This window comes from Lithobates pipiens, unplaced genomic scaffold (genome assembly GCF_037356315.1).
Source record: "Lithobates pipiens isolate NorthernLeopardFrog02 unplaced genomic scaffold, aLitPip1_a1.2 Scaffold_13, whole genome shotgun sequence".
Taxonomy (NCBI): domain Eukaryota; kingdom Metazoa; phylum Chordata; class Amphibia; order Anura; family Ranidae; genus Lithobates; species Lithobates pipiens.
This window is the reverse complement of record NW_027507718.1, coordinates 186,860,787-186,886,190: the sequence shown is the minus strand read 5'-3', so window position 1 is coordinate 186,886,190 and position 25,404 is coordinate 186,860,787. Positions and strand designations below refer to the sequence as shown.

General features: G+C 44.0%; 1 protein-coding gene across 3 annotated transcripts in view; it reads left to right on the top strand.

The window, feature by feature from the left end:
- DOT1L (DOT1 like histone lysine methyltransferase) overlaps positions 1-25,404 on the top strand; it is a 228,667-nt gene that overhangs the window by 181,489 nt on the left and 21,774 nt on the right. For all 3 annotated transcript variants that reach the window (XM_077475975.1, XM_077475976.1, XM_077475974.1), the window contains 5 exons: positions 3,588-4,057; positions 15,549-15,678; positions 20,134-20,274; positions 21,970-22,087; positions 24,350-24,876. In XM_077475975.1, coding sequence (XP_077332101.1) covers positions 3,588-4,057; positions 15,549-15,678; positions 20,134-20,274; positions 21,970-22,087; positions 24,350-24,876 — 1,386 coding nt within the window. The remainder of the gene's footprint in view (positions 1-3,587; positions 4,058-15,548; positions 15,679-20,133; positions 20,275-21,969; positions 22,088-24,349; positions 24,877-25,404) is intronic.

Here is a 25,404-nt window from a genome sequence, read left to right as displayed (position 1 = left end):
GTGAACACCCATGCGATCCAATTCTGCTGCGGACCAAAAAAAGGGTCCCGTGCGAGTTTGCGGCGGGTGCGACACGAATTCAGCCATACTATCTGTATAGCTGAACTCGAATCGCACAGAGATCGGATGTGATTTGCACTGCAGTGCGGTGCGAATCACATCCGTTCTCATAAACCGCTGCAATGTGAACCCAGCCTTAGTGACACTGGCGACGGGGGGTGATCACGGGGTTAAACCTTTATTGGGGGGGTTAGGGGGTACCTTAGAACTAAAGGGGGCTAACCCTAACTGCCCTAACAGTTATTAGTCACAAATGACACCCGCCGGGTGATCAGGGGGTTAAACCTTTATTAGGTAATAAATGGCAGGTGCCCTGAAACTATAAAAAAATAACTAACCAACCAGCGTCACCTGTAACAGTTATATGGTGATCACTGGTGAAAGGGTTAACTAGGGGGCAATCAGGGGGCTTTATGCGGTAGTATATGGGGGTCCCTGGCGCTATAAAAAGCTGCGGCGAACCTAAATACCTACCTGCCTAACTAGCGTCACCTGTGACACTAATACGGCGATCAGAAAAATGATCGCTTATTAGGCTGGGTTCACACTGGAGCGATGCGGAAACGCCACGAATCCGCGGCGGGTTCCCGCATCGCATGCCTCCCGGCGGCAGTTCACACTGCCCTATGCGAACTGCTGGGAGTGTCAGTGAAATGTTACTGACACCCCCAGATCAGTTCGCATATCGCAGTGCGATCTGCAAACTCGGATCGCATGGTGTGAACACCCATGCGATCCGATTCTGCTGCGGGCCAAAAAAAGGGTCCCGTGCGAATTTGCGGCGGGTGCGGCGAATGGCTGAACTCGAATCGCACAGAGATCGGATGTGATTTGCACTGCAGTGCGGTGCGAATCACATTCGTTCTCATAAACCGCTGCAATGTGAACCCAGCCTTAGTGACACTGGCGACGGGGGGTGATCACGGGGTTAAACCTTTATTGGGGGGGGTTAGGGGGGTACATTAGAACTAAAGGGGGCTAACCCTAACTGCCCTAACAGTTATTACAGTCACAAATGACACCAATGCACAAAAAAAAAAAAAGACATTGGTGTCACTGTGACTGGGGGGCAGGGGTAATTGGGGGGGTGATCGGGGGGTAAAGGGGGGGTGTGAGTGTGCCTGGCATGTTCTACTGTGTGTGTAGAGTGTTGGTGCAACTCACCGATCCGCTCTCCTCCGTGTCGGAACGAAAAATACCAACACGGAGGAGAGAATACATCACTTCCTCTCCTGTGTTTACATTACAGGAGAGGAAGTGATGTCACGGGGGATTTCTATTCGTCGGGAGCGATCGCGAGGGGGTGGCCATGAATGAATGGCCGCCCCCTCGTCCCGGATCGCTCCCGGACGAAAACCGACCGCCGCAGGCACCGGGCGGGGGCCCGATCGGGCCCCCGACCCGCGGGAAGGCAGGGACGTACAGGTACGCCCATATGCCTGCCCGTGCCATGCTGTCGACGTACATCGTCGTGCGGCGGTCGGCAACTGGTTAAATACGTTTTTTGCAACATCACTTGAAATTTAGCTCAGGTGCCTCCCATTTCTCTTAATTGTTGGTGAAATGTTTCTACGCTTTGATTGGAGTCCCACCTGTGGTAAATTGAATTGTTTGGACATGATTTGGACCTGCCTGCAGAGCTCAGATGGGATTATTGCAAGGTACAGATCTGAGGAAGGCTAAAAAAAAAAAAGGTATTGGCACAACTAGGACTTTTCCAAGAGCTGTTCGCTTGGCCAAACTGAGCAATTGGGTAGTTAAGTAGACCATGAACCCGATAGTCACTCTGACTGAGCTCCAGAGATCCTGTGTGGAGATGGGACAAAGTTCCAGTAGGATAACCATCACTGCAGCCCTCCCCCAGTCTGGACTTCATGGCAGAGTGGCTAGGTGGAAGTCTCCCCTTAGTGCAAAACACAGAAAAAAGGAGACTCAGACTGTGAGGAACAATATTCTCTGGTCTGAGGAAACCAAGAGTGAACTGTTTGGCCTCAATTATAAATGTTATGTCTGAAGGAAACCAGGCACCACTCATCCCCTGCCTAATACAATCCTATGGTGGTGGCAGCAGCATGCTGGGGGGGTGTTTTTCAGCAGCAGGCAATGGGAGACTGGTCAGGGTTGAGGGAAAGCTGAATAAGGTAAAGTACAGAGCTATCCTCAATGAAAACTTATTCCACAGCACTTATAATCTCTGACTGGGTTGATGGTTCCCCTTCCAACATAACAAACCTAAGCACACGGCCAAGACAACACAGGAGTTGGCTTAGGGACAATTCAGTGAATGTTCTCGACATATTAACTGTTGGCACCCTGCTGTGACTGCTTGCGGCTTCACAGCCAGCTGCTCAATGGGCTGCTCTATCTGAATAATCTTGCAGCTTTGAATGCATTAAAGTGAAAAACCATGAGGATTTACAACCCCTTGGAGGGATATTGGGGGGGAAAAGATGATGGGGTTGGTCAGGAAAATTATTAAATTGTCAACAAGCAATGCTTGTGATGGAAACCAGCAACATCTTTGCCCTGGATATGTTTTTTGGGCTGTTAGAAGGCTGAGCTGTTCTATGGCTTGGATAAACAATTGATGTGTGGGCAGCCTTGACTGTCAAGGATGGGAAACATGGGTAAATGAAAGCCCAAGCACTTGATAACAGCTTGTGACATGTGGTAGAGTGCCCTAATCATGGTGAGAAAGGTGTCTGGAAAACCATATTTATGTAAAGAATTTTTTTTTTTTTTCGTTTCTTTTTTTTTTTTTTTTTTTCTTTATTTCATATATCTTCATTTATTGACAGTTGAATATGTGTAGACCTATTAATGGTGCAAGAAAACTTTTGCAAACTGTGGAAATAACAAGAGTAGGCATAATGAGCTTTGTCCCAGTTTGTGGTTGTATTCATTTTAAAGAGTAAAGTTTTTTTGGGGGGAAAGTCGCAAGCACACATGCACTGCCTTGCTAACCATTTTAATACCTACTTTGTCCCCACAATGTCCCATTTGTACTGTGGTGCAAATGGACATTTGCATCCTGCAGTACTACTCATCCTGTTTTTTTATAATGTTAGGACCTGCTCACAAGGGGAGTACAAGTGGGCATAATCTGCCTTATACTAGCTCTGAGCATAACTAATCTGAGGTAGACTTTGCCCACTTTTCCTTCCCCAATGCACCAGGCTTATTGCTAGAGCATGGTGAAAGCAGTGCTGAATAATGTAGCTACTGTATCAACTGTGGTGAAAATATTGCTAGCAATGCAGCGTTTATCTGTTGAAGGCTTACATTTACTTCCATGCGTACTGTTACCCTTTTACAGTGTTTCAGTAGCCAAGGGCCACAAAGGTAGTAAGGCGGCCGTATTTAGGTCAGAAAGCACTAGTTTGACATGCTTGCGAATTTTGGAAGAGGTGGGGTAAGAAATCGGTAAGACTTAAGTTATGGTTTCTTTATGTAGCTGCTGGTGGGTTAAAGCCACACAGTGTTTATCTGAAATGTGTGTCTTTACAAATGTGTTTTTTGTTCTTTAGATTAGTATTGTTGAGTTGGAGAAATTACAAAGGCAACATGAGCTACTTCAGCTGAAGTCTTCCACTTTGCCAGATGATCCTCCATCAAGCAACAGTCGCTCTAAGGGCAGTTTTGGTGCTCGCTACTCCACTGATGCTTCTCATGCACGTGTGCATCTTCCTCAGACCTCCATTCCCAATAGTTTAAGCCCAGAGCTCTCCACAAATGGTCATGCGTTGCACTATGAACTTTACCAATCAGGCCGCAGTGGTGGAAATAGGCCGTGCTCAAAAGAGAGTACTCCTTCCCACATGGATCATTCTGACATTGTTTTAAATACACCAACACATTTATCACGACACAAGGGAGAGAGGACTGCTGGACAATCTCAACCAGACTACACCCGATACTCGCCTGCTAAAATAGCCATGAGACGTCATCTGAATCAAGAGCCAACGTCTAACTGCAGAAATGCAGACTTCAGTCACAGGTGATTTTATGAAACTTCACTATTTTTTTTATTTTACTGTTTTCAGGAAAAAGAAAATGAGCTTGAAGTGTTTTTTTATGCTCATTGGTGGTAGTGCTTTTATGGGCAGAACTTGCTTAGGCGGTTATTCATTACAGGTCGCATACCAACCTTTCCAAAATACTAGGGGTGCAATAAAAAAATTAATTGGTAAACCTTTATGCATCATTGGCCGCTAAGGCTTTTGGAATGCTGCTATTATGTAGTTGAAAGAAAAAAGATTGTACAACGGTTTTGCATAACCTGATATTCTGCATTCAATTAGATGTAAACCTATTAAAAAAAAAAAAAAAAAACACACACATAATGCACATAATTTTAGTCTTTTTTTAAAAACACTGCTTTTGGTTAAAATAATGCCTGTTGAGCCTGCTATGAAGGTCCTTAATCCTGGTATGTGACAGCAGTTGCTCCCCGAGTTCCAGTCCCAGTCCTGTAAAGTAGAATAATAAAGCATTGAACCAGGCAGAGCTTCAGCAATGCAGGTTTATTAACAGCTGATAACATGCAGGTTTATTAACAGCTGATAACATGCAGGTTTATTAACAGCTGATAACATACAGGTTTATGTTCAAAGTATTACAAGGTACATGTCTTTTATACAGTTTCTTACAATGCAAGCATATTAGATATAGGTATTTGTATCCTTTAACCAAATTGAAACAATTGTGACTTGTTCTCGCCTTGAACCAGAATGGGTCTTTTCTGCCAATTATTGGGAACCCGTCACCTGATCGGGACCAGTATATCGACCGGTGGTCTGGTCCCCTCAGAGTATTGGGTTCCTGCTCGACCAAGTTTGTGAAGGAAATTCACCTGAGACAACACTCTGCAACAAGTTAAGTAGTTTTCTCTATTTGACTCGTACGAGGAGACTAATTACTGACATTTGCCTTCTGGTCCTGACCGTCTGCCACCCTTGCAATAGGGCTGCATAGACAGTCAGCCTGATAGATGCCTATCTGACTTGTCTAACAATTGTAGAGCTTGCATTTATATACCATTTTACAAGCCTTATCATCATCTCTCCTACATATGATTGGTCGCTAAGATCTATGGCAATGTAACTAACCATAAATTCGACATCTGTTCTACAACCAGACAGACTTAATAATTCCTAAAATTCCTATATGTTCATTAATTGCTTAAGGACCACCTCACGCCGATATAAGTCGGCAGAATGGCACGGCTGGGCACAATCACTTGCCTGTACAGGATTTTTTAAGTGCCCAGCCGTGGGTCGGAAGCGTGCCGCCGGCGGTGCGCTCCCGAACCGGTCCTGAGCTCTGTGGCCGTGGGACCAGCGGACCCGATCGCAGCTGGTGGCCCGCGATTGGGTCACAGAGCTGAAGAACAAGGAGAGGTCTGTGTAAACAAACCTCTCCCCGTGCTTCCTAGTGTGGCTGTCGCCAATCGTCTGTTCCCTTTTATAGGGAAGGACGATCAGTGACGTCACATGCCAGACCACGCCCCCTACAATAAAAAAAACACTTAACGTCATACATAACCCCTCCTCGCCCCCTAGTGTTTAACTCCTTCACTGCCAGTGTCATTTACACAGGAATCGGTGCATTTAAATAGCACTGATTGCTGTATAAATGACAATGTTCCCAAAAATGTGTCAAAAATGTCCGATGTGTCTGCCATAATGTCACAGTCACAATAAAAATAGCTTATCGCCACCATTACTAGTAAAAAAAAAAAAAAAATTCTAAAAATGCTATAAAACTATCCCCTATTTTGTAAACGCTATAACTTTTGCACAAACCAATTGCTAATTCTACATATTTTTTGGTTAAAAAAAAAAATCATAAGAATACGTATCGGCCTAAACTGAGGAAAATGTTTTTTTATATATTTTTTTAGGGATATTTATTATAGCAAAAAGTAAAGAATTGCATTTTTTTTCCCAAAATTGTCGCTTTATTTTTGTTTATAGCGCAAAAAATAAAAACCGCAGAGGTGATCAAATACCACCAAAAGAGCTCTATTTGTGGGAAAAAAAGGACGCCAATTTTGTTTGGGAGCCACGTTGCACGACCGCGCAATTGTCAGTTAAAGCGACGTAGTGCCGAATCGCAAAAAGGGGCCTGGTCCTTTGGCTGCAAATTGGTCCAGGGCTTAAGTGGTTAAAGTGATATTGGTTTTGTCCAATTAAAAACGCCTGTGTATAGACAGTCTGGCCCTCAGCGTTGTTATTAAACTCTCCTCATCTTGAGAAGCGTTAACTAGCTTCAAGAATTAGATTTACAACTTTGAGAGAATCCCATGTGTTAGTAACGCACACACACAGCCAATTACTTAATCTTGTCTAATTATTAATATATGCACACACTCATTTCCTTATTCAATGTATTTTAACAGTTTTAATGAGGGCTCAAGCAGACCTTTGACCTTGTCAAGCTTAATTAATGTATTGTGCATAACTTTCCCGTATTCCACTTAATTTTAAACACCTGTTTTCTTATCTGATTTATATGCATTTCAATGACTAGAGACAATTCTATATACTTGAATCTATTCTAATGAACTTTCATCCAGTAAACTATCTTATAAAAAGTATGAGAAAGAAGCAGCTAGGTCATCTAAAGTTCAGCATTTAAAACTTTCTCTTTATTTATACATGCTTTAAGATTAATAACTATTGTTTTACTATTTAATAATAGTATTGATAAGACCACTACCAAATAATCATATCAATAAAACATATGCAAATCAATATGAATAATATGAAATACATTGGCTAAAATGATATTCGACACCTGTATGGTTCAAATTCCTGTCCAGTAGAGAGATTGTCGCCTTCCCACTATCTAATCTAATCGAATCTAAGCACTAAAATAGAAATTATGATAAAAAAAGTAAATTCGTATTTCTTAATTGTACAGTACAGGACTCTTACTAATAGACCATGGATTATTTGCAGGCTACCTTTAAGTGAGTAATTGGCAAATTTCTTTTAGACGTCTAACAGGATTTCGCTGCACCTACATTTTTTGAATTACAAGCAACTGCTTAATGCCCTATACTGTGTACACAATAACAGACCTATTGCACACTAGCCTTTGCCTAACAGCAAGTGACTCTGCACAGCTTAACCGAGCCCCTATGGGCATTGAAACAATTGCAAAGTCTAAAGACTTTTCCTATACGCACACTGGTGCACCTCATGAGGACTATCATGTGGAAAAGTATTTTTAAGAAGAAATGGGCTGTTCTGGTGGTGGATACTGCCCTCTCGGTGCTAAATAAACACTTTACATTTCCTATTGAGGCTGTTCCCTCTTTTAAGGATTTTGTTGTTGTTTTTTTTTTTTTTTTTTTTTTTTTAAGCCCTGGACCCACTTGTAAATGTCTTCTACACATGTTTTTTGCAGTGACTGCCTACAGTGGAAAGAGTCTACACACCCCTGTAAAAATGCCAGGGTTCCGACCAAGATAATTGCTATTGATTTTTATTTTTTTAGTTTTCACCTTGAATATGACCTATAAAAACAAATCTTTAAAGGGAGAAAAAAACGTAAAATGCAGTTGTACAAATATGCACACCCTTAAACTAATACTTTATTGAACCACTTTTTGATTTTATGATGGCATTCAGTCATTTTAGTGTAGAAGTCTACCAGCATTGCATGTTGCCTTTGGAAGTGTTGCTCCCTGTTCCTTGCTTCCTGTGCACAGCCCTCTTCAGGTGAACCCACAGATTTTTAGATTTAGTTATAGGCTTTGGCTTGGGCCATTCCAATACTTTTATCTTCTTGTGAAGCCATTCTTTTGCTGATTTGGCGGTATGCTTTGGGTCATTGTGCTCAGCTTTTTAGCAGAGGCCTGAAGGTTTTGTGCCGAAATTGACTATTTGAAACTGTTCAGAAGTCTCTGATTTTTGTCTTTTGTCTTTTTTTTTTTTTTTTTTTTTGTGCCAAACATGATTTTTGAAATTTGCCAAAAGGTTAAATCTTGATGTAGGTTTTTGCTTTTGCAAACTGTACCAAGCTTTGATGTTTTTCTTGATAAGAAAGGCTTCTGTTCTGTCACCCTGCCCCACAGTCCAGACATATGAAGAATACAGGAGATTGTTGTCACATATGGTACACAGGCACTACTGCATCTTTTAATGTTGTAGTGCTGTAGATCTTTTGGCAGCCCCCCCACAGTTTTATTTATTTTTTAAATCAGTTGTGCAACTGTAAATGTCAGAAAAATCCTACTAGAACAGCTAAACTTTTTATATGGACTTAATCAGTAATTTTCACTGATGGCAAGTATGTATTAACTTAATATTTAACGTCAGTTTGAACATGATTCAGAAGGGCTTTATCTTGACCTAATTTTTATTTAATTTTTTTTGACTTTTGGCATTTTTGCAGAGGTGTGTAGACTATTTCTTTCCACTATTTTTTGAGAATCGCTTGAATAATTAAGAGACAGTGGGGGAAAGGTACTCCTATCCCCCAAGAAAAAGCCTAAGTTTCCTACTCCTACAGTTAATACTTTTGCTGAGCAAAAGGGACCCTGTCCCTCTCCCCACGCATCATCCTCAAAACCAAGGCCTACATTTACTTTTACCACAAGCCATGGACTTCAAATCCACTAAGCCTGCTCAGAGGCCCTCCTCACAATGAGGGGGCACCCCCACTCCCCTGAAAAGGGAAACATCTGTGTTTCTGTAAGCTTGGATCTGAGGCATCAAGGACCTCTGTGTTCAATCTGTAAGAAAGCAGATTTACTGACTGTCTTGCACCATCCTCAGGCACAAGGAATTGTACAAACTCTTTCAACAGAACAGTTTCACTGTTTCTCTTCAAACCTATTAACAGTCCCAAAATAAAATGGGGAAATCTGCCTTTTACTGGACTTAGTCTCTAAACCGATTTTCTTCTTGTACTATACTTTCTGATGGAGTCAACAAGATCTGTTGCTTCTCTCCAACAAGGAGACTATCTGCCATCAGTAAACCTACAAGAGGCCGATCTACACCTCCCAGTCTTCTCGCACTCCTCACATCAATACTTTGTGTTTTGCTGTGGGAGATCAATACTGTCTGCTTTTAGCGCTACCAATCGAGCTCTCCTCTGCACCGTTAGTTTTTTGCACTACTACTGGCTCTTTTGAAGACCCAGCGTATCTCATGTCACAGGTTACGTGGACGACACTATTTAAAAGACAGTTTAGTTCTTTCAAACATTTAGCTGGATAATCAACTCTTATATTCACCGACCGCTCCTCTCTTAGCCATTGGGTTGTTTGCCCTATTACTAGGAGATACTAGGCATTAGTTGTAATACAACACTCAGAACTTGGTTCCGCCCAGGGGTCGGTCCCTTGGGCAACAACCCTCCACCCTGCCATGCAGCCATCAGTTTTATTTTGCCTAGTGAAGGACCTAGGAACCCTGCGGGCCCATCGGTCCGTGCCTTTTTTATGCAGAAGCGTGAATTTTTGCGCAAGATGAATGATCCTGTGATCTACTATCAACAGCCGGCTGGGTGACAGGCTGGATACCCTTATCCTTGTAGTCTCCCCAGTCCGGCCATCGAGCGTGTGCAGGCTGCAGCTACGCGCTCTGCAGGCCACGAGGAAACCTCAGCTCCAGAGGTGGTCGGTGAGCTTTTATGCTCCGGGGGAAATGCATATGACCGGGCTACTGATGTCTGCGTCACAGTATGCTGGGCCAGCAGCCACCCTGTACTGATCAGTGGGTGGGTCTGTGATGGAATGTCTCCCAGCTCTTCAGGACTGGTAAATACAGCTCTCCCTGCCTCGGCGGGGCTGAGCAGCTGGGCATTCCCTGGGAGGTCGATTCGGGGGTCCCTCACCTACCTCTCTTCTCTCCCTTGTCCCCATCCCCCCCCCCCTCTGGGGAGATGCTGCATGTGGCAGCTGAGCGGTGTGTGTGGGCCTATATAGGGGCTCTCTGGGGCCTCTCACCTGGATTGGGGGGCTGTGTTCACTGCCATTGTTTTCTCCCTGTACCTCATGGAGCTGCATTGGCGGCCATTTTAGGTGTGGGCAAGGGCAGCATGCTTTCCTGGGCTTGAGCAGCCATTTTCCTAGTGATCTCCCAAACAGGACACTGGCGGACATTTTCTAAAAACGTGAATGTTTGTTTTTTTCAGTGTTCTCTAGCAGCAGCATGTGCTCACAGACATTTTCCTTGTGTTTTATGTCTTTGTACTGGACGCTGGGCGGCCATTTTATTGAAGCCTGAGCACACTTCAGAGCATTTTGGCGCTATTTGCAGCGGCTGCCACCGAGACAGCTTTTGTTTCCTCTGCACCTGGGGGCCCACAGGGACTACAGGCACTGCTTATTAGCGCGGAACTCCTCAGGGTGGTGAGTCCAGCGGGAAAGAGCCCCTTAGCCAGCGGCAGCTAGGAGGGTCGAACTGTCACTGTCCTAAGTCCCCTTCGGGTGGCAGACAGGGTAGGGTCAGCATGGCTTCAGAAACTGGTGTTTCTTCCCCTGAAATCCAGACAATTGCAACTGGGTCACCTGCAGACTGCGCAGTGCCCATGGACACCCTGACGGCGGTCCTCAATTTGTTCGTTGCTAAGATGGTGGTGGTGCATGGGAAGAAAGGTGCACTAAAGTGCCCCCTGCCCCCCGTCCTCTAGGCAGAGCTCTGATGCAGACTCGGGTCCTCCTGGGGCTGGTGACCCCTGCTGTCTTGTCAAACAACGCTGACCAGGACCGTTCGGACAGTGAGGATGAGTCCCCGTCCGGGTCCGTGCACGGCAAAGCGCTGCTTGAAGCACTTATCACAGCTGTGCGTGATACCCTGAAGATTCAGGAGCCAGCGGATCCCTCTGCTGATGTACCCGTCTCTTTTGGGTCCCGCAAGCCAGCACATTCACCTATGGTGTTCCGTATCTGACTTATTTTGACAAATTCATTTACAAGGAATGGGGTCGCCCGCAATGGACCTTTTCGGTCTCCAAATACATGGCGGTGCGTTAGCCTTTTGAGGAGAGCCTTCTCAAAAAATGGTTGGCTCCTCCGGTTGTGGACCCCTCAGTATCCAGGTTAAATAAAGTAACCACGATCCCGATTGAGGGGACTCCTGCATTCAAGGATCCCACGGACAGGAAGGTCGAAGCCGTGGCTAGTTCCATGTTTACGGTTGTGGGGTCAGCCGTGCGACCAGTACTGGCATCCGCACTTGTGTCGCAGACACTGAGTGGGAAAAACTTTTGCACCACGAACTGGGAGAGCAACAGGATTCTCCTGTCTTCGTGGAACTAGCAGACCAACTAGTGCAAGGCCTTAAGTACGTCTGTGACGTGGCCCTGGATACTCTCCCTCTGTTATCCAGGGCTTCAGTGTCAGCTGTGGTGCTGAGGCGCCTAATTTGGCTAAAATGCTGACCAGGCATCCAAAAAAAGCCCTGACGGATCGCCACTTCCTTGGCGACCAGCTCTTTGGAGCCTCCTTGGATGACATTATTAAAAATGCAACCGGTGGTAAGAGGACCCTACTCCCATAGGCCAGGAAGGCTAAGAAGCCACTCCGAAGGCAAGGGTCCTCTTCTTCTTTTTTTTTTTTTTTTTTTTTCCCTCACAAACGCCTTTTTCATCCGCCTGGAGCTTTGACAAAACGTCGACAGGACGACCACGGGTGGTCAAAAACATCCCAGGGAACCGCAAGCCTGCGAATAAAAGTGCTACCGCATGAAGGTTTGCCCCCACCCATGTCTCGGGTGGGGGGGGGGTCGCCTTCGGGAGTTTGCAGCCCAGTGGTCCTCTCGGTTATCCAACCAATGGGTCTGAGATCTGATTTCCACGGGCTACAAGATAGTTTCTCTCTTGGCCACCAAACAGATTCTTCCCCCTCCAGCATACCCATATCCCGGCTCGCCAGGAGGTCCTCTTGGGGGCAGTAAGGGACTTGCTGAATCGTGGGGTGGTTGTACTGGTTCCAGAATCGGAACGCTTCCAGGGCATCAAATATTTCTGTGGTTTGCAGTTTGGGGAAGCCCACTACCAATTTGTGGCTCTCCCTTTTGGTCTGGCATCGGCCCCCCTGAGTCTTTTCCAAGGTATTGGCTCCAGTTTTGGCGTTGCTGCGGCAACGTGGGTTCGCGATCGTGGGATTACCTAGATGATATCCTCCTGAGGGCATCTTCAGCCTCAGGAGGATGTGGCGATCGCCATGGAGACCCTGCAAGGATTTGGGTGGCTGTTGAACCTAAAGAAGTTGGTGATTGCACCAACCCAGCATCTGGAGTACCTAGGCTTGCTGCTGGACTACATGGAAGCAAGAGTTTTTCTCTCTTCAAACAAACTGCAGACTCTCAGATCCGCGGTAAAACTGCTGATGAACTGCAAGTGGTCGTCGCTGCACTTCTGCATGTGAATCCTGGGGCTCATGGTAGCCTCCTTTGGAGCAGTACCTTATGCCCAGTTCCACACCAGAGTCCTGCAGAAGGAGATTTTGACAAAATGGGACAAATCTGTTTTCCCTGGATCGTCAAATCCAGGTGAACCAGTCAGTCAGGGACTCGCTGATCTGGTGGCTGAGGTCCCTGGTGATTCAGTCCGGGAAATCGTTCCTGCCTCTGAAGTGGGCAGTGATGCAACGGACGCCAGCCTATCTGGCCGGGGTGGAGCGATGGGAGTCCAGTCGGGTCAGGGCCTCTGGTCGACAGAAAAATCCAAATTGCAGATGAATCTGCTCGAGTTGAGTGTGCCTCTCCACATGGTCGATGAGAATTCAGGGCCGTCCGATCAGGATCCAGTCAGACAACACCACGGCTGTGGCATACGTCAATCACCAAGGAGGAACAAGAAGCTCAGCCGACGACGGGAGGTCGCTCTCATACTTTGGTGGGCAGAGCGACACGTACCGGACCCTGTCGGCCATTTACATCCCGGGAGTGGAGAACTGGCAGGTGGACTATCTGAGTCGCCAGATGCTGGACCCAGGAGAATGGGCGTTGAATCCGGAGATATTCAGGTTACTGTGCCTGAAGTGGGGCACACCAGACTTGGATCTTCTGGCCTCCCGTCTCAATCGGAAGATGCCAAGATTCATGTCCAGGACAAGAGATCCGTTGGCACACACTGGTGGCTCCATGGGATCAGTACCAGCTGATCTACGCCTTTCCTCCACTAAAACTGTTACCACACCTGCTTCGCAGAGTGGAAACCGAGGGTTTCCCAGTAATACTGGTTGCCCCAGATTGGCCTCCGCGTCCTTGGTACGCAGACCTGGTGTGTCTGGTGGCAGACGCTCCCTGGCGACTGCAATTGCAAGAGGACCTTCTGTCTCGAGGTTTTATTCTCCATCCTGCTTTACCATCGCTGGCTTTAATGGCATGGCTATTGAGAGCCAGGTGTTGAGGAACTGGGGTCTGTCGGACTCTGATCCCAACTATGTTGAGAGCATGGGAATCGTCTCGGAAGATATACCATTGTACCTGGAAGGCTTACATCTCCATATGTGTGGAGTGCTGCCTTTCTATATTCAGGATCCTGCTGTTTCTTTAGCAAGGAGTAGACCAGAAATTGGCGATAAGCACCATTAGGGGGCAAATTTTAAGCTTTGGCTGTCTATTTTTTTTTTTTTTCAGTGACCCCTGGCATCCGTAAAATCCTTTTCTCTGTAATTCACCTACTGACACAGCACCTGCCCCTCCATTTTATCTTTACGTTATACTGCTTGTTGATGTACTGTTGGCTGCATGGCAGGGTGGAGGCTTGTTGCCCAAGGGACCACCCCCTGGGTGGAACTTGGAGTTCTGAGTGTTGTATTACAACTAATATCCATTATCTCCTAGTAATAGGGCAAACAACCCAATGGCTAAGAGAGGAGCTGTGTTGGTCTGTGAATTAGAGAAAAGGATTTTACGGTGAGTACAACAAATTTTTCAAGCAACGGTCTAATCTTGTTCACAGCTCCGTTCAGAAACTTAAATCATTAGGTGAAAAATGCTTCTCCAAGGTCCTCCGGAGGACCTTTTATGTTAAAAACGACACCCCTCAGTTTGCTTCTGCATGAGTCATCTGGGCTTGATGGTGGCCTCCTTTAGAGGCAGTTCCCAGTTACACTCCAGACCTCTTCAATCCAACATATCTATAACAAGAAAGCTCATCCCGACATGGTGGATCTCCAATACAGCCCTGAAATTGGCAGTCGTCTCTTCACATAGCTGGGAAGATGGGGCCAGATGCTGGCCTCAAGGGCAAAATTGACAACTTCCTGAATGTCTAGGGGACCTATTGCCCACAAGAGTTGACATGTCCCATTAAAATTTTTGAGCTTAGTGGCATCAGATTAATTTGAAAGTACTGGACCTCCATTCTTCGAAGTCTACCACCACTCGATGGATAAGAACACTAATTTGCCAGAGCTTAATGACAAATCTCCTCCTGCACTTTTACACACTCATTCCATATGGTTGGGCATTTCCTGGGTTTACATGCACTAGGTCGCTTTATTCTAGCTTCGTAAGACTGCCACCCAGTTCTTTGTTCATACCTTAATACATTTTTTGCAAGGTGGAAGGCCAAGCCTCTTTTGAATGTAGCTTTTGGCCACAAGGTTCTTGCAGCAGCACACTGAAGTCAACTATGTTTATCCTTGTTCTTTCTTGGCGCAGTTCTGTTTGCTTAGTTGTTGCCCACACTTCTAATTCATTGCCGATAGATGTCCCAGGATCAATGAGGCATTTTAAAATTAGAATGCAGTCAGCAGCTATACAAAGTGTGGCTGCTGACTTAATAGACACTTGCCTGTCCCAGAGCCTCACTTCTCTCCCCCTCCTCTCCGCGGCACCATCATAGCAATTGTGGGCACCCAGCTGTGACAGCTTACGGCTCCATGGCCCGGTGTGCACTGCGCATACGCATGTTGCATTGTACTCTATTGGCCAGGCAATCTTCTGGGATCTGTGACGTGTCCCCGAAGATCACTGGCAGGGAGGGGCTGCCTAGGGCGAGAAGAGTCGCCTAGGCGGCCAAGAAGAAAGGAGGAAGTGGGACAGGAAGTCCCACTAAAAAGGTACACACTGCCAGCCCCCCCCCCCCCCCCCCAAAAAAAAATTCCATGCTAATTGTGGCATGTTGAAAGGCGCGAAAGTGCTTAAAGCGGAAGTTCCACTTTTGGGTGGAACTCCGCTTTAACTTTCCATACAGTGCAAGACACTGGGTACCCTCCCTTCCATACTCTCATTACTCTGCATTACTTGCTACACAACTGAGAACTCACTGAATTGGGTAGGGTTATAGGTGAGGCACCCAGGGGGCATGTCCTATAAAGCCTACTAGTGTCCAGTCACTTGAAGGTATCAGCCTATAACCCAGGTTGTTTGAATAATTTGCTTGTGTCCTGTACGTACGCAAAGATGGAATTGTTACACCCCCCCTTCAAAAACCATGTATTAGTCTATTGCTGCCATGGAAGAGTCATTAAAAGATTACCAGTGAGATTAATTGTAGATTGTCTTTTGTTTTAGGTGTGAGATGGTTAAGGAGAGCAGCTTTATGTTATCAAGTCCTGGTAATTTGAATGGTATCGAGTTAAGTCCTCGAGAATCACATCCTACTGATGGAGGCCAAGCAACCGTTGAGAGGGGAGCTGACAAGGTGGGTGATTTCATGGCAATAACTTTTAGTTTACTCTCTATTAAGAATCCAAATATGGCTTGTATGCACCTTAATTTCCTTGTGCAGTATCTAAACCACAATCTGCTTGCCTTTTTTTTTTTTTGTTTTTTTTTTTTTTTTGTCCTGCTGGACAAAATTGAACAATGCATTATAGTTTTTTTGTGTTTTTTTCCTCTGGATTCTGTATATTGAGGTTTTTTTCTTTCTTTCTTTTTTTTTTTTTTGTAACGCCTTCGGCAAACTTATTTATCCTTTGAGTCTCAACATTCCTCTAATAAGCATTTATCTTAGTCATACTCCTGTGTACACATGCGGTCAGGGTTTCTCTGCTACTTTTTTATGATTAGTGTATTAAACAGGATTTATATAGCCCCAGATTTTTTGAATATAAAGGGAAACAGTATAGTTATAATACAATTCAAGAGGGTTTGAAGGGCCATTACAGTTCGAAAAATGGGGTCCAGCTTTGGAGGAGTCCTGGTAGGCGAGCTTGAGAGGAAGTTGCGTAGTTGCATAGTAGGCAAGGTTGAAACACTCAAGTCCAACCTTTGTGTGTGATATGTCAGTATTACCTGGTATATCCCCATATGTTGTGGTTCGGATGCTTATCTAATAGTTTCTTGAAACTATCAATGGTCCCCGCTGAGACCACCGCCTGTGGAAGGGAATTCCACATCCTTGCTGCTCTTACAGTAAAGAACCCTCTACGTAGTTTAAGGTTAAACCTCTTTTCTTTGTTTTTTTTCTCTTCGAATTTTAATGAGTGGCCACAAGTCTTGTTAAACTCCCTTCTGCGAAAAAGTCTTATCCCTATTATGGAGTCACCAGTACGGTATTTGTAAATTGAAATCGTATCCCTTCTCAAGTGTCTCTTCTCCAGAGAGAATAAAGTTCAGTGCTCGCAACCTTTCCTCATAACTAATATTCTCCATACCCTTTATTGGCTTTGTTGCCCTTTGTCCTCGCTCAGTTTCCAGTACATCCTTCCTGAGGACTGGTGCCCAGAACTGGACAGAATACTCTAGGTGCAGCCGGACCAGAGTCTTGTAGAGCGGGAGAATTATCGTTTTATCTCTGGAATTAATCCCCTTTTTAATGCATGCCAATATTCTGTTTGCTTTGTTAGCAGCAACTTGGCATTGCATGACACTGCTGAGCCTATCATCTACTAGGACCCCCAGGTCCTTTTCCAGCCTAGTGATGAGGGAGCTAAAGTTTAGAAGTGGTCAGTTTGGGGAAACTTTTGAGATGAGGTTGGTAATATAGCTTGAGACATTCTTGGATAGTTTTGTATAGTTTTTAGAACTATTCACTGGGCAAGCAGAAGCCAGTGGAGTGATTGGCATAGATGGTTGACAGTCACTGAATGGTTAAGGTTGATGAGTCTGGTAGCAGCATTCACGATGGAAGGGGGATAGCATATGTGAAGGTAGGCTAAAAAAGGCAGAGTGTTAAAGTAGTCAAGATAATAAGGGAGTGAATTATTATTTTTTTTGTGTCCTTGACTTAGAAGGAACATATTTTGGAGATGTTATGGATTAGGTTAAACCAGCAAGTTTGGACAGTAATTGGATGTGGGGCAAAAGGAAGAGTCAGAACCCAAGTTTAAACCTAGCACCCTGGCATAACTGGAGGAACTGATAGTTTTTCCATTGGTTTCAATTGAGACGTTGGGGGAGGAGAGAGAGCTCTTTTTTTAGAAAGATTAATTTTGCAGAAGTAATGTGACATCCATAACGATTTGATGGTAAATTGGTGATGTACGAGTACACTGGGGGTGAGCAGAGCAGTAGAGAGATTTGGGTGACGACATCAGTTTCCAATACTATCAACTGACCCAGGATGGTGGTATAGAAAGCAAATGGAAAGAATCCGAGGACAGAGCCTTGGGTGATCCCTTCAGAAAAAGCAAAGGAGGAGGTAGAGCTGTAGGTGATACTGAAGGTGCAGTGAGATATGGCTTTAATTTGAGCTTTAGTTGCTTAAGTGATACCAAGTCTTTTTTTCTTTAAAAATAACAATGTCATACATACCTGCGCTGTGTAGTGGTTTTGTACAGAGCAGGTATGTATGACATATTTGTTGTTTTTAAAGAAGAAAAAAAACAAAACAAGACTTTAGTATCACTTAAGCAACTCAACTATGCACAAAAACATAGAAAACGGGTGCAGGAAAATGGCAGCAGGTGCTCTGGACTGAGGAGTCAAAATCAGAAATAAATATCTGTCTGTAGCAGGAGCCAGTTTTTCCCCAAAGGACTGCAGAAAGGAACAATGAGTGTCTGTGGGCAACAGTAAAGCATAGTGGTGGGGGTTCCTTGCAAGTTTGGGGGCTACATTTCTACAAATGGAGTTGGAGATTTGGTCATGATCAATGGTGTCCTCAATGCTGAGAAATACAGGCAGATACTTAGCCATCATGCCATACTATTAGGGAGGCGTGTGTTTGGATATACATTTTTGCCCAGATCCTCCTCTCCTCGGGTCTCTGGCCGGCACTCCTTTTCCCCTCCCTTCTGTCAAATGGGCACACAGCAAGGAGCTTGCTATGGGGCCACCCGAGCTGAGCTGTAGCTCTGTCCATTCAGTGACGGATGATGCTCAGGTAAGCATTGGGGGGAGCTGAGGTGGGGCTTTTGCACACTGAAGGTTTTTTATCTTACTGCATAGAATGCATAAGATAAAGCCACCTATCTTTAGAATCACTTTAGCCTTGTTTCCACGTCGGAGGTATGGCTTTTTGGTCACAATTCTTCCATGCAAAGCACTTCTGGCCATCTCCAGACTGTAGATGGGTGTACCTGGGTCCCACTGGTTTCTGCCATTTCTGTGCTGATGGCACTGCTGGACTTCTTCCTATGTCAAAGGGAAGTAAGCATAATATTTCTTCTCATGCATGGTTTCCTTGGCCATCTAGTGTCCTCAGTGTTGCCTGTTTCTTTGTGTTTCTTCAAAAGAACTTGAACAGCACATCTTGAAACCCCAGTCTGCTTTTGGAATCTCTGGCTGGGAGAGACCTTGCTGATGCAGTGTAACTCAGTCGTGCCATGGTGTGTGACACGGTCTAACACAACCCTCACCTTTTATTAGCAGAGTTTAGCTGTTCCTCACTTTTAGGTCTCTTACACAGCTGTTTCTGTTTCCGTTAATGACTGTTTCAACCTACATATGAAATTGATCATTCGCACCAGCTTCAATCCTGCAAAATCCCTGACTTTGTGCAAGTGTATAAAGTGCAAGAATTGATGCAGGTTTGAAGCCAAAAGGTAGTCACGCCAAATATTGATTTTATATTTGTTTTCTTTCTGTTCATTCACTTTGCATTTTGTAAATTGATAAAGAATAAATAAAAAAAATTTGAAATGCATTCTTATTATACAGAATTTCTTCACACCCGTCTAAAACTTTTGCACAGTGCTGTATGTCCATTTTTATATGCGCCCGTCCATAGATCTATATTTTTGTTCAGTCTAGATCTGTTTTGATAAAATGACCAGGCCAGTTAGAGCGCAGCATGCTTTGCACATGCACAGTAGGGACCCAGCCATGAAGCCGAAAGTCTACACTGGCGGCTTGGTTCCCTTACCAGCAATAGCAGTGGCAGCATCCCACCATTTCTTGACTCCAGGACAGGGAAGTGTCCCAATGTTAAATGTCAGCAGCTACAGTATGGTGTGGCTGCTGACTTAAAATTTTTAAAGAGGTGGGTGGAACTCTTTAAGAGCAGCAATTTTTATCTTTGTTTTGTCTTAGAGGTTAATATTCACAGATATCAATCTGTCAGTTACAAGGAGTAATGAATAGGAGGTTTTTTTTTAACATATGAAAGTTGAATGATGCATCATCTTAGTGCACCCAGAATTTAGGAGCTCCTAAAGTAAGCCAAATGTTTGTATGGCAATAAAGTATGTGCAAAAGCACTATGCTTTAGCCCCTGTACACACGGTCGGAGATTTCGACAACCAAATCCGTCGGATTTTGCCCGAAACTGTTGCATACACACGGTCGGACTAAGTTGTTGAAAAATCCGATATTTCAGAATGTCATTTCGTTATGATGGGACTACGTTCAGGCTAGTAGCCAATAGCTTTGATGTAGGAATTTGATCTGAGCATGCGTGGCACTTGGTCCGATCATAATTCTCTACACATGATCGGAGTATGTCTGATCGAACCAGTTGGTCGGGAAATATTTCCAACAAGTTGGAAATTTGGGTCCGACGGAAACATTCCGATGCATACCACACAGTCGGATTATCCGACAACGCGGTCCGATAGGACACATTCCGACGGATTCTCCGATCGTGTGTACAAGGCTTTAGGATTGATCAATTCAAAAATAAGGTAGTGTTTCATTTTCAAATTTTCTTTAACTTTTTTTAATTATTTTTTTTTTTTATAGTCTAACTTGTGCCTTCTGGATGCTTTTCTTTCAGCTCTCAAGAGACCGTAGCCCTTCTAATCCTGAAACGATCACCAGTTTGCCTATAAGTATCCCGCTGAGCACAGTCCAACCAAACAAATTGCCAGTCAGTATCCCTCTGGCTAGTGTTGTCCTGCCAAGCCGAGTAGAAAAGGTATGTTGGTAATCGTGCAATGAGATTTGCTGGCTGTTTTACTCTGTTTATAATTTTCAGTTCATTTACTTTGATCTGTAGAGTAAAGATAATCCCCAGTTTCAAATATGTAAATATTTCCTTTAATTTGGAAAAAGTCACTTTGCTGCCAAATGGTTAAATTGGTACCCTTTACTAAAAGCCCAATGTGGTTTCTCTATTGAGCGACACAGGAATTCACAATCTGGCTGTAATTCTGCCTACAGAAGTTTAGGACACTGGCAAACAGAAAAACCTGTATAACCCCCCCCCCCCCTTCCTACCCAGCATACCTCAGGTATTTGTCCTAGGAGATTGGACAACTTTTTCAGATCTGCCTGTCTGATTTTGCTAGCCTTCTTTCTTTGTGGATTTTTTCCCTTGATTTTAATGAAGATTTTTGTACAGCTGGTATTTTATTTTCCTTTTGATGTCAATCAAGTTTCCTTACTACACTGCTGCTTGAGTCTCTACAGCAGCCATCCAGTTCATTAGCGCCTTATCTTTGGAGACCAAAGCTGAACCCTGGAATTGCTTGGAATATGACCTTTGAGCACTGGGCTCTCCATTGTGCTGTTTTCTAGACCTTCGTGTACTGTGTGTGGGTTGGATAGAGATTGCTGTCCAGAGCCATGGTGTGGCCCCAGGCATGACCTAATCTCTGAACTCACCTAGTATGGCTGAGACACTAGAAGAGTTACCTTCAGGCCTCATCTGCATGTAAAAGTAAACAAAACACAATCTTTGGACAAACGTACAAAACCCAAGCCCCCAATCCCAGCAACATGTTATACCCCCAGGAAGAACCTTATGAATTGAAATTATCTGCCTCTCCCCCCAGGTTATCATTAGAGTCCACCCAGTGAAACCACACCTTCCTAAAATTCTTGGGCCTCATATGTCTTTTGATAGAGCAGAATGTGAGCATTAACTAATTTCTTCCATATCTCCAGCATCAGGTTCTCAGTATAAATCCACCACCTTCTTGCTATGATCTTACGGACACAGAAGAAAAGGAGTCTAAGGAACAGTTTTGTAGCCACTTCCATCTCCTCCTCTTCAATAATTCCCAAAAGACACTGCAAAGGGGAGCATATATTAGGGAGACCAAATTTATCAGCTATAAACTCTGTCACCATAGAACACAAAGACCTTCTCTTGGAACACTCCCATGCCACATGTAAGATTTCCCTCAGCCCTTTGACACTTATGACAAGTTGCAGAAAATCTTATGCATACAAAATAGACCTACAAGAGTATAGAATATCTGATGAAAGAACAATTACTGAATCATTCTGTCTGTCGAGGAGATAACAGTGGTGCGTGGTAAGTATCAAGCAACTCCTCCGATAACTCTGGTGCAAAAGCCAGCCATAGTGTCCTAGCTTGTGCTATCAACTTGGGACTCCAGGGTCCCAAAGCCCTATGATACCTGGGAATCCTCTTGCCTGGGTCAGGATCTAATAAAGTGGCTTCCCTTTTTTTATTTCTAATAGTTATGATCAGATGGCGAAAAATATCTACTAAACCAAACCATTTTACGTTTTCTTTGATGAAGCCAGTCTTGAATAATGTATTTTTTTTTTTTAAACAAGCCCACTAGCAAATGCATGTGGTTTAATGTATTAAACATTTGTCCTTTGAGCCTCTTGTATGATTCCTGTTCCTTGTTTTTAGAGAAACAGTCCCAGTCCAGGTTGCAATAGCAGAGATAGCTCTAGCATGGAGAATCAATATGGTGCTACTTCTAACGGCTTCAATTACGGTGCTGTCTCAAAGCCACTGGCTACCTCAGGTAAGTTTCACCCTTGTTCATAATATAAAATGTTAAAGTTTAAACCCTTTTTACAGCCATTTATGACTTACTAATTGTGACGTGTATATATATATATATATATATATATATATATATGTGTGTGTATATGTGTATGTATGTATGTATATGTGTGTGTATATGTATGTGTGTATATATATGTATGTGTGTGTATATATATATATATATATATATATATATATATATATATATATATATATATATAAATAAATACCACAAAACCAGAGTTTCACACTAAAATCATAACTAATATCACAATGCTAAAAAATTAAAAGGAGAAATAGTGAAAGGCTCTAGTTATCGCCACATTTATGCCTAAATATTAACATGGGTTAACATATATAGCATGCGTTATTGCCAATCACATTTAGTATAATAAATCAGATGGGAAAACCTCCTTTGTCCTTTGTGGCTACTTAAAAGCAGTCCACATTTAATAGCCAATGTATCAGTGTTCCAGTTAATCTTCACTATGAGAAATGTATCCAGAACTAGTGCTCCGCTAGCACCACTGTGCCATTCAATATGTAATCAAACCTCAAGAGATGGAACTCGCTATTTATGCAAATTAGAGGTCTAATGCGCTTAAATGTGTCCGTTTTGCTCAAAGCTCCTCCTGGACAAATAACCATCTGCATATATTGGTTCCTATTCAGCTTAAGGAATACTCAAATCCCCGTAAAATCATGAAATCAGAGGATTTTGTAGTGTAAAACATTAAAAGCTTGTTTACTTAAAAAATATTGTGCTTACGAAGTGGCCGATAAAAAGCAAGACGTCAGCAATAGGCCGCTTGTAATACATTTCCGCTAAAATCCAAGATGGTGTTTTGCAGTGCATGAGGAGGTCACTCCGCTCCATCCACCTGAAATGTTGGTGTCCTTCTGTGCTTTCTCAAAGTTGTCTTGCTTTTTATTAGTGGCCAGCGTGTAAGTGCAATTAGTAGGGGTTGAATGCTATCTGTACAGTCGCGCATGCTGCATAACTAAAAAGATAGGGATGCAATTTTGACAATTGACATGTATTTTAGTATTAGCAAAATGTATGTATTTTTTTTTATCTCTTCTACCTGGAATTCAGCTGTAAAAAGCTTCTATGTGAGCATAATGGTTTTGTTTAAAAAAAAAAATAATAATAATAATTTTTTGCTAACGTTAAAAATTCAATTAGTAGGCAATGTTAGGCTGCTTTCACACTGAGGCGCTTTGCAGGTGCTAAAGTGCTAAAAATAGCGCCTGCAAAGCGCCCTGAAACAGCCGCTGCTGTGTCTCCAGGAGCGGTGCGCTTGCAGGGCGGTCAAAAAAGTCCTGCAAGCCGCATCTTTGGAGCGCTGTAGGAGCGGTGTATTTACTGCTCCTTAAGCGCCCCTTCCCATTTAAAACAATGGGGCAGCCCTGCACACCCGCCTGCAAAGCGCCGCTGTAGCGGCACTTTGCAGGCGGTTTTAACCCTTTTTTGGCTGCCAAGGGGGGTTAAAACTGCCCCGCTAGTGCCGCTAAGTATAGTGCCGCTTTACTGCCATCGCATGCGACACCCCAGTGTCACAAATTAAGGTCACTGGTGTGAGTAATTACTGAATTTGCTCAAGAAACTCTTAACCTCTGGAGGAACTATTTGAGAAAGGCTGCTGTATGTTGGCTTTTGACGTGAAAGTAATGCAGCAGCTGTGTAGCCTCCAATCACTTTCACAGCGTGGGTGAAAAATTTAAACTTTTACATGTGTGCAGAAATTTAAAACATTTTCTCTAGCGTTGAACTGGTTAAACTTATTTAATTCTCCATGAAGTCCTATTCCTTTAGGTTGGCCATGGATGTGTATCCTTTGGATTTTTTCTTTTTTTTCATGAACAGATTCCTCCATCCACGCATTTCGGGGGGGAAATGGAGGAATCCTCCCTGCTGAGACATATTTTGACAGCAGGGGCTCTTTGCTTCCAGTGCAGCCATTAGACTGCAGCCGCTGATCGGATTTCCAAAAACTTTGTTTCGACAGATGTCGATCGGCAGTGGCCACATACGGATTGAAAACCAGGCTGTTCTGGCTAAACTTGGCAAATTTCACTCCATCTGTGGCTTTAGTCCATGACACTTTCAGAAACCATTCTTTGATTTTAAACTAAAAAGCAATTGTAGCTTATAGTTTTGTGTTTTTGTTTTTTTCTTTATATTTATTTTTTGCTTTTTCCCCCCCAAATTAAACCGTTTTCTCATTTGACTTTTTAGGTTTCTTTTACCCAACCTGGTCAAGCTCTCTTAATGGACCAGTTTTGAACAGCCATGGATCAGAGACTGACTGCATGGATGATTCTTCTAATTCAGGCACTCTTTCAAACTCTGGGGGATCTAGAAGTTCCACCCCTTCACATCACCAGCAGTCCTCTCAGCGCTCACCTGCTCACTATCCCATGTCTGATAGTCCCCACGGGTTTCCAGATCCAAGTAAGACCTCTGGTGATGGAGACTTTTATGCCAGCGATGCAGAAGTAGAGGCGAAGAGGCGAATCATTTTCACTATAACTAGTGGTGGAAGCTCCTCAGGGAGGTCACCATCAAATAAACATAGTCCATTGACGGCGACTATTCGCATGGAGAGTGGCCCGGGTCAGGATGGCAGGAGGAAAGGGAGCCGGCGCAAAAGGTCCTCTGCAGGGAACTACAGCCTGGTAGTTTCTCCCAAACGTAGATACCATCCATCATCTTTTGGACTGAGTGGCTATACTTCAGGATCTCCAATGAGTATCAACTCAATGGTAAATAATTACCGTTAAATAGTATTTGATATTGGCAATACACTTTTTTGGTTCCTTTTTTTTAAAGGCTAAGTTCACTCTCTAGAGTATGTTACACAGTATACCCAAATTTAGGGCATAATATATAACATTCTCCAGCTCCTGACCACTGTGCCCCCCCCCCCCCCCCCTTAATCTCCTACCCCTGTGACAGGTAGGAGATGCTGTCCCTGCACCTTCTGTCGCATTTCAAAATCTGCAGAGCTCCACTCACAGCCACGTCATTCGTCCACAGCAATCTATGAATGAGAAAACGGCAAGTCTCTCCCACCACTGCAGACTGCACATAGTTCTCAATCAGCTGTGAGGACATGGATGAGCACCCTTGTTGCCCATTCACACTTCCTCCAGCTGTCAAACAGACGGTCTGTACAGAGGAACAGGCAAAGCTGGAGGTGTCTGCAAGAGCCTGACACTGCACCCGTGATATTGTTTCCAGCAATATTTGTGTTAGCAGCTATTTTTGTTTTATATAGATTGATTTTGCTT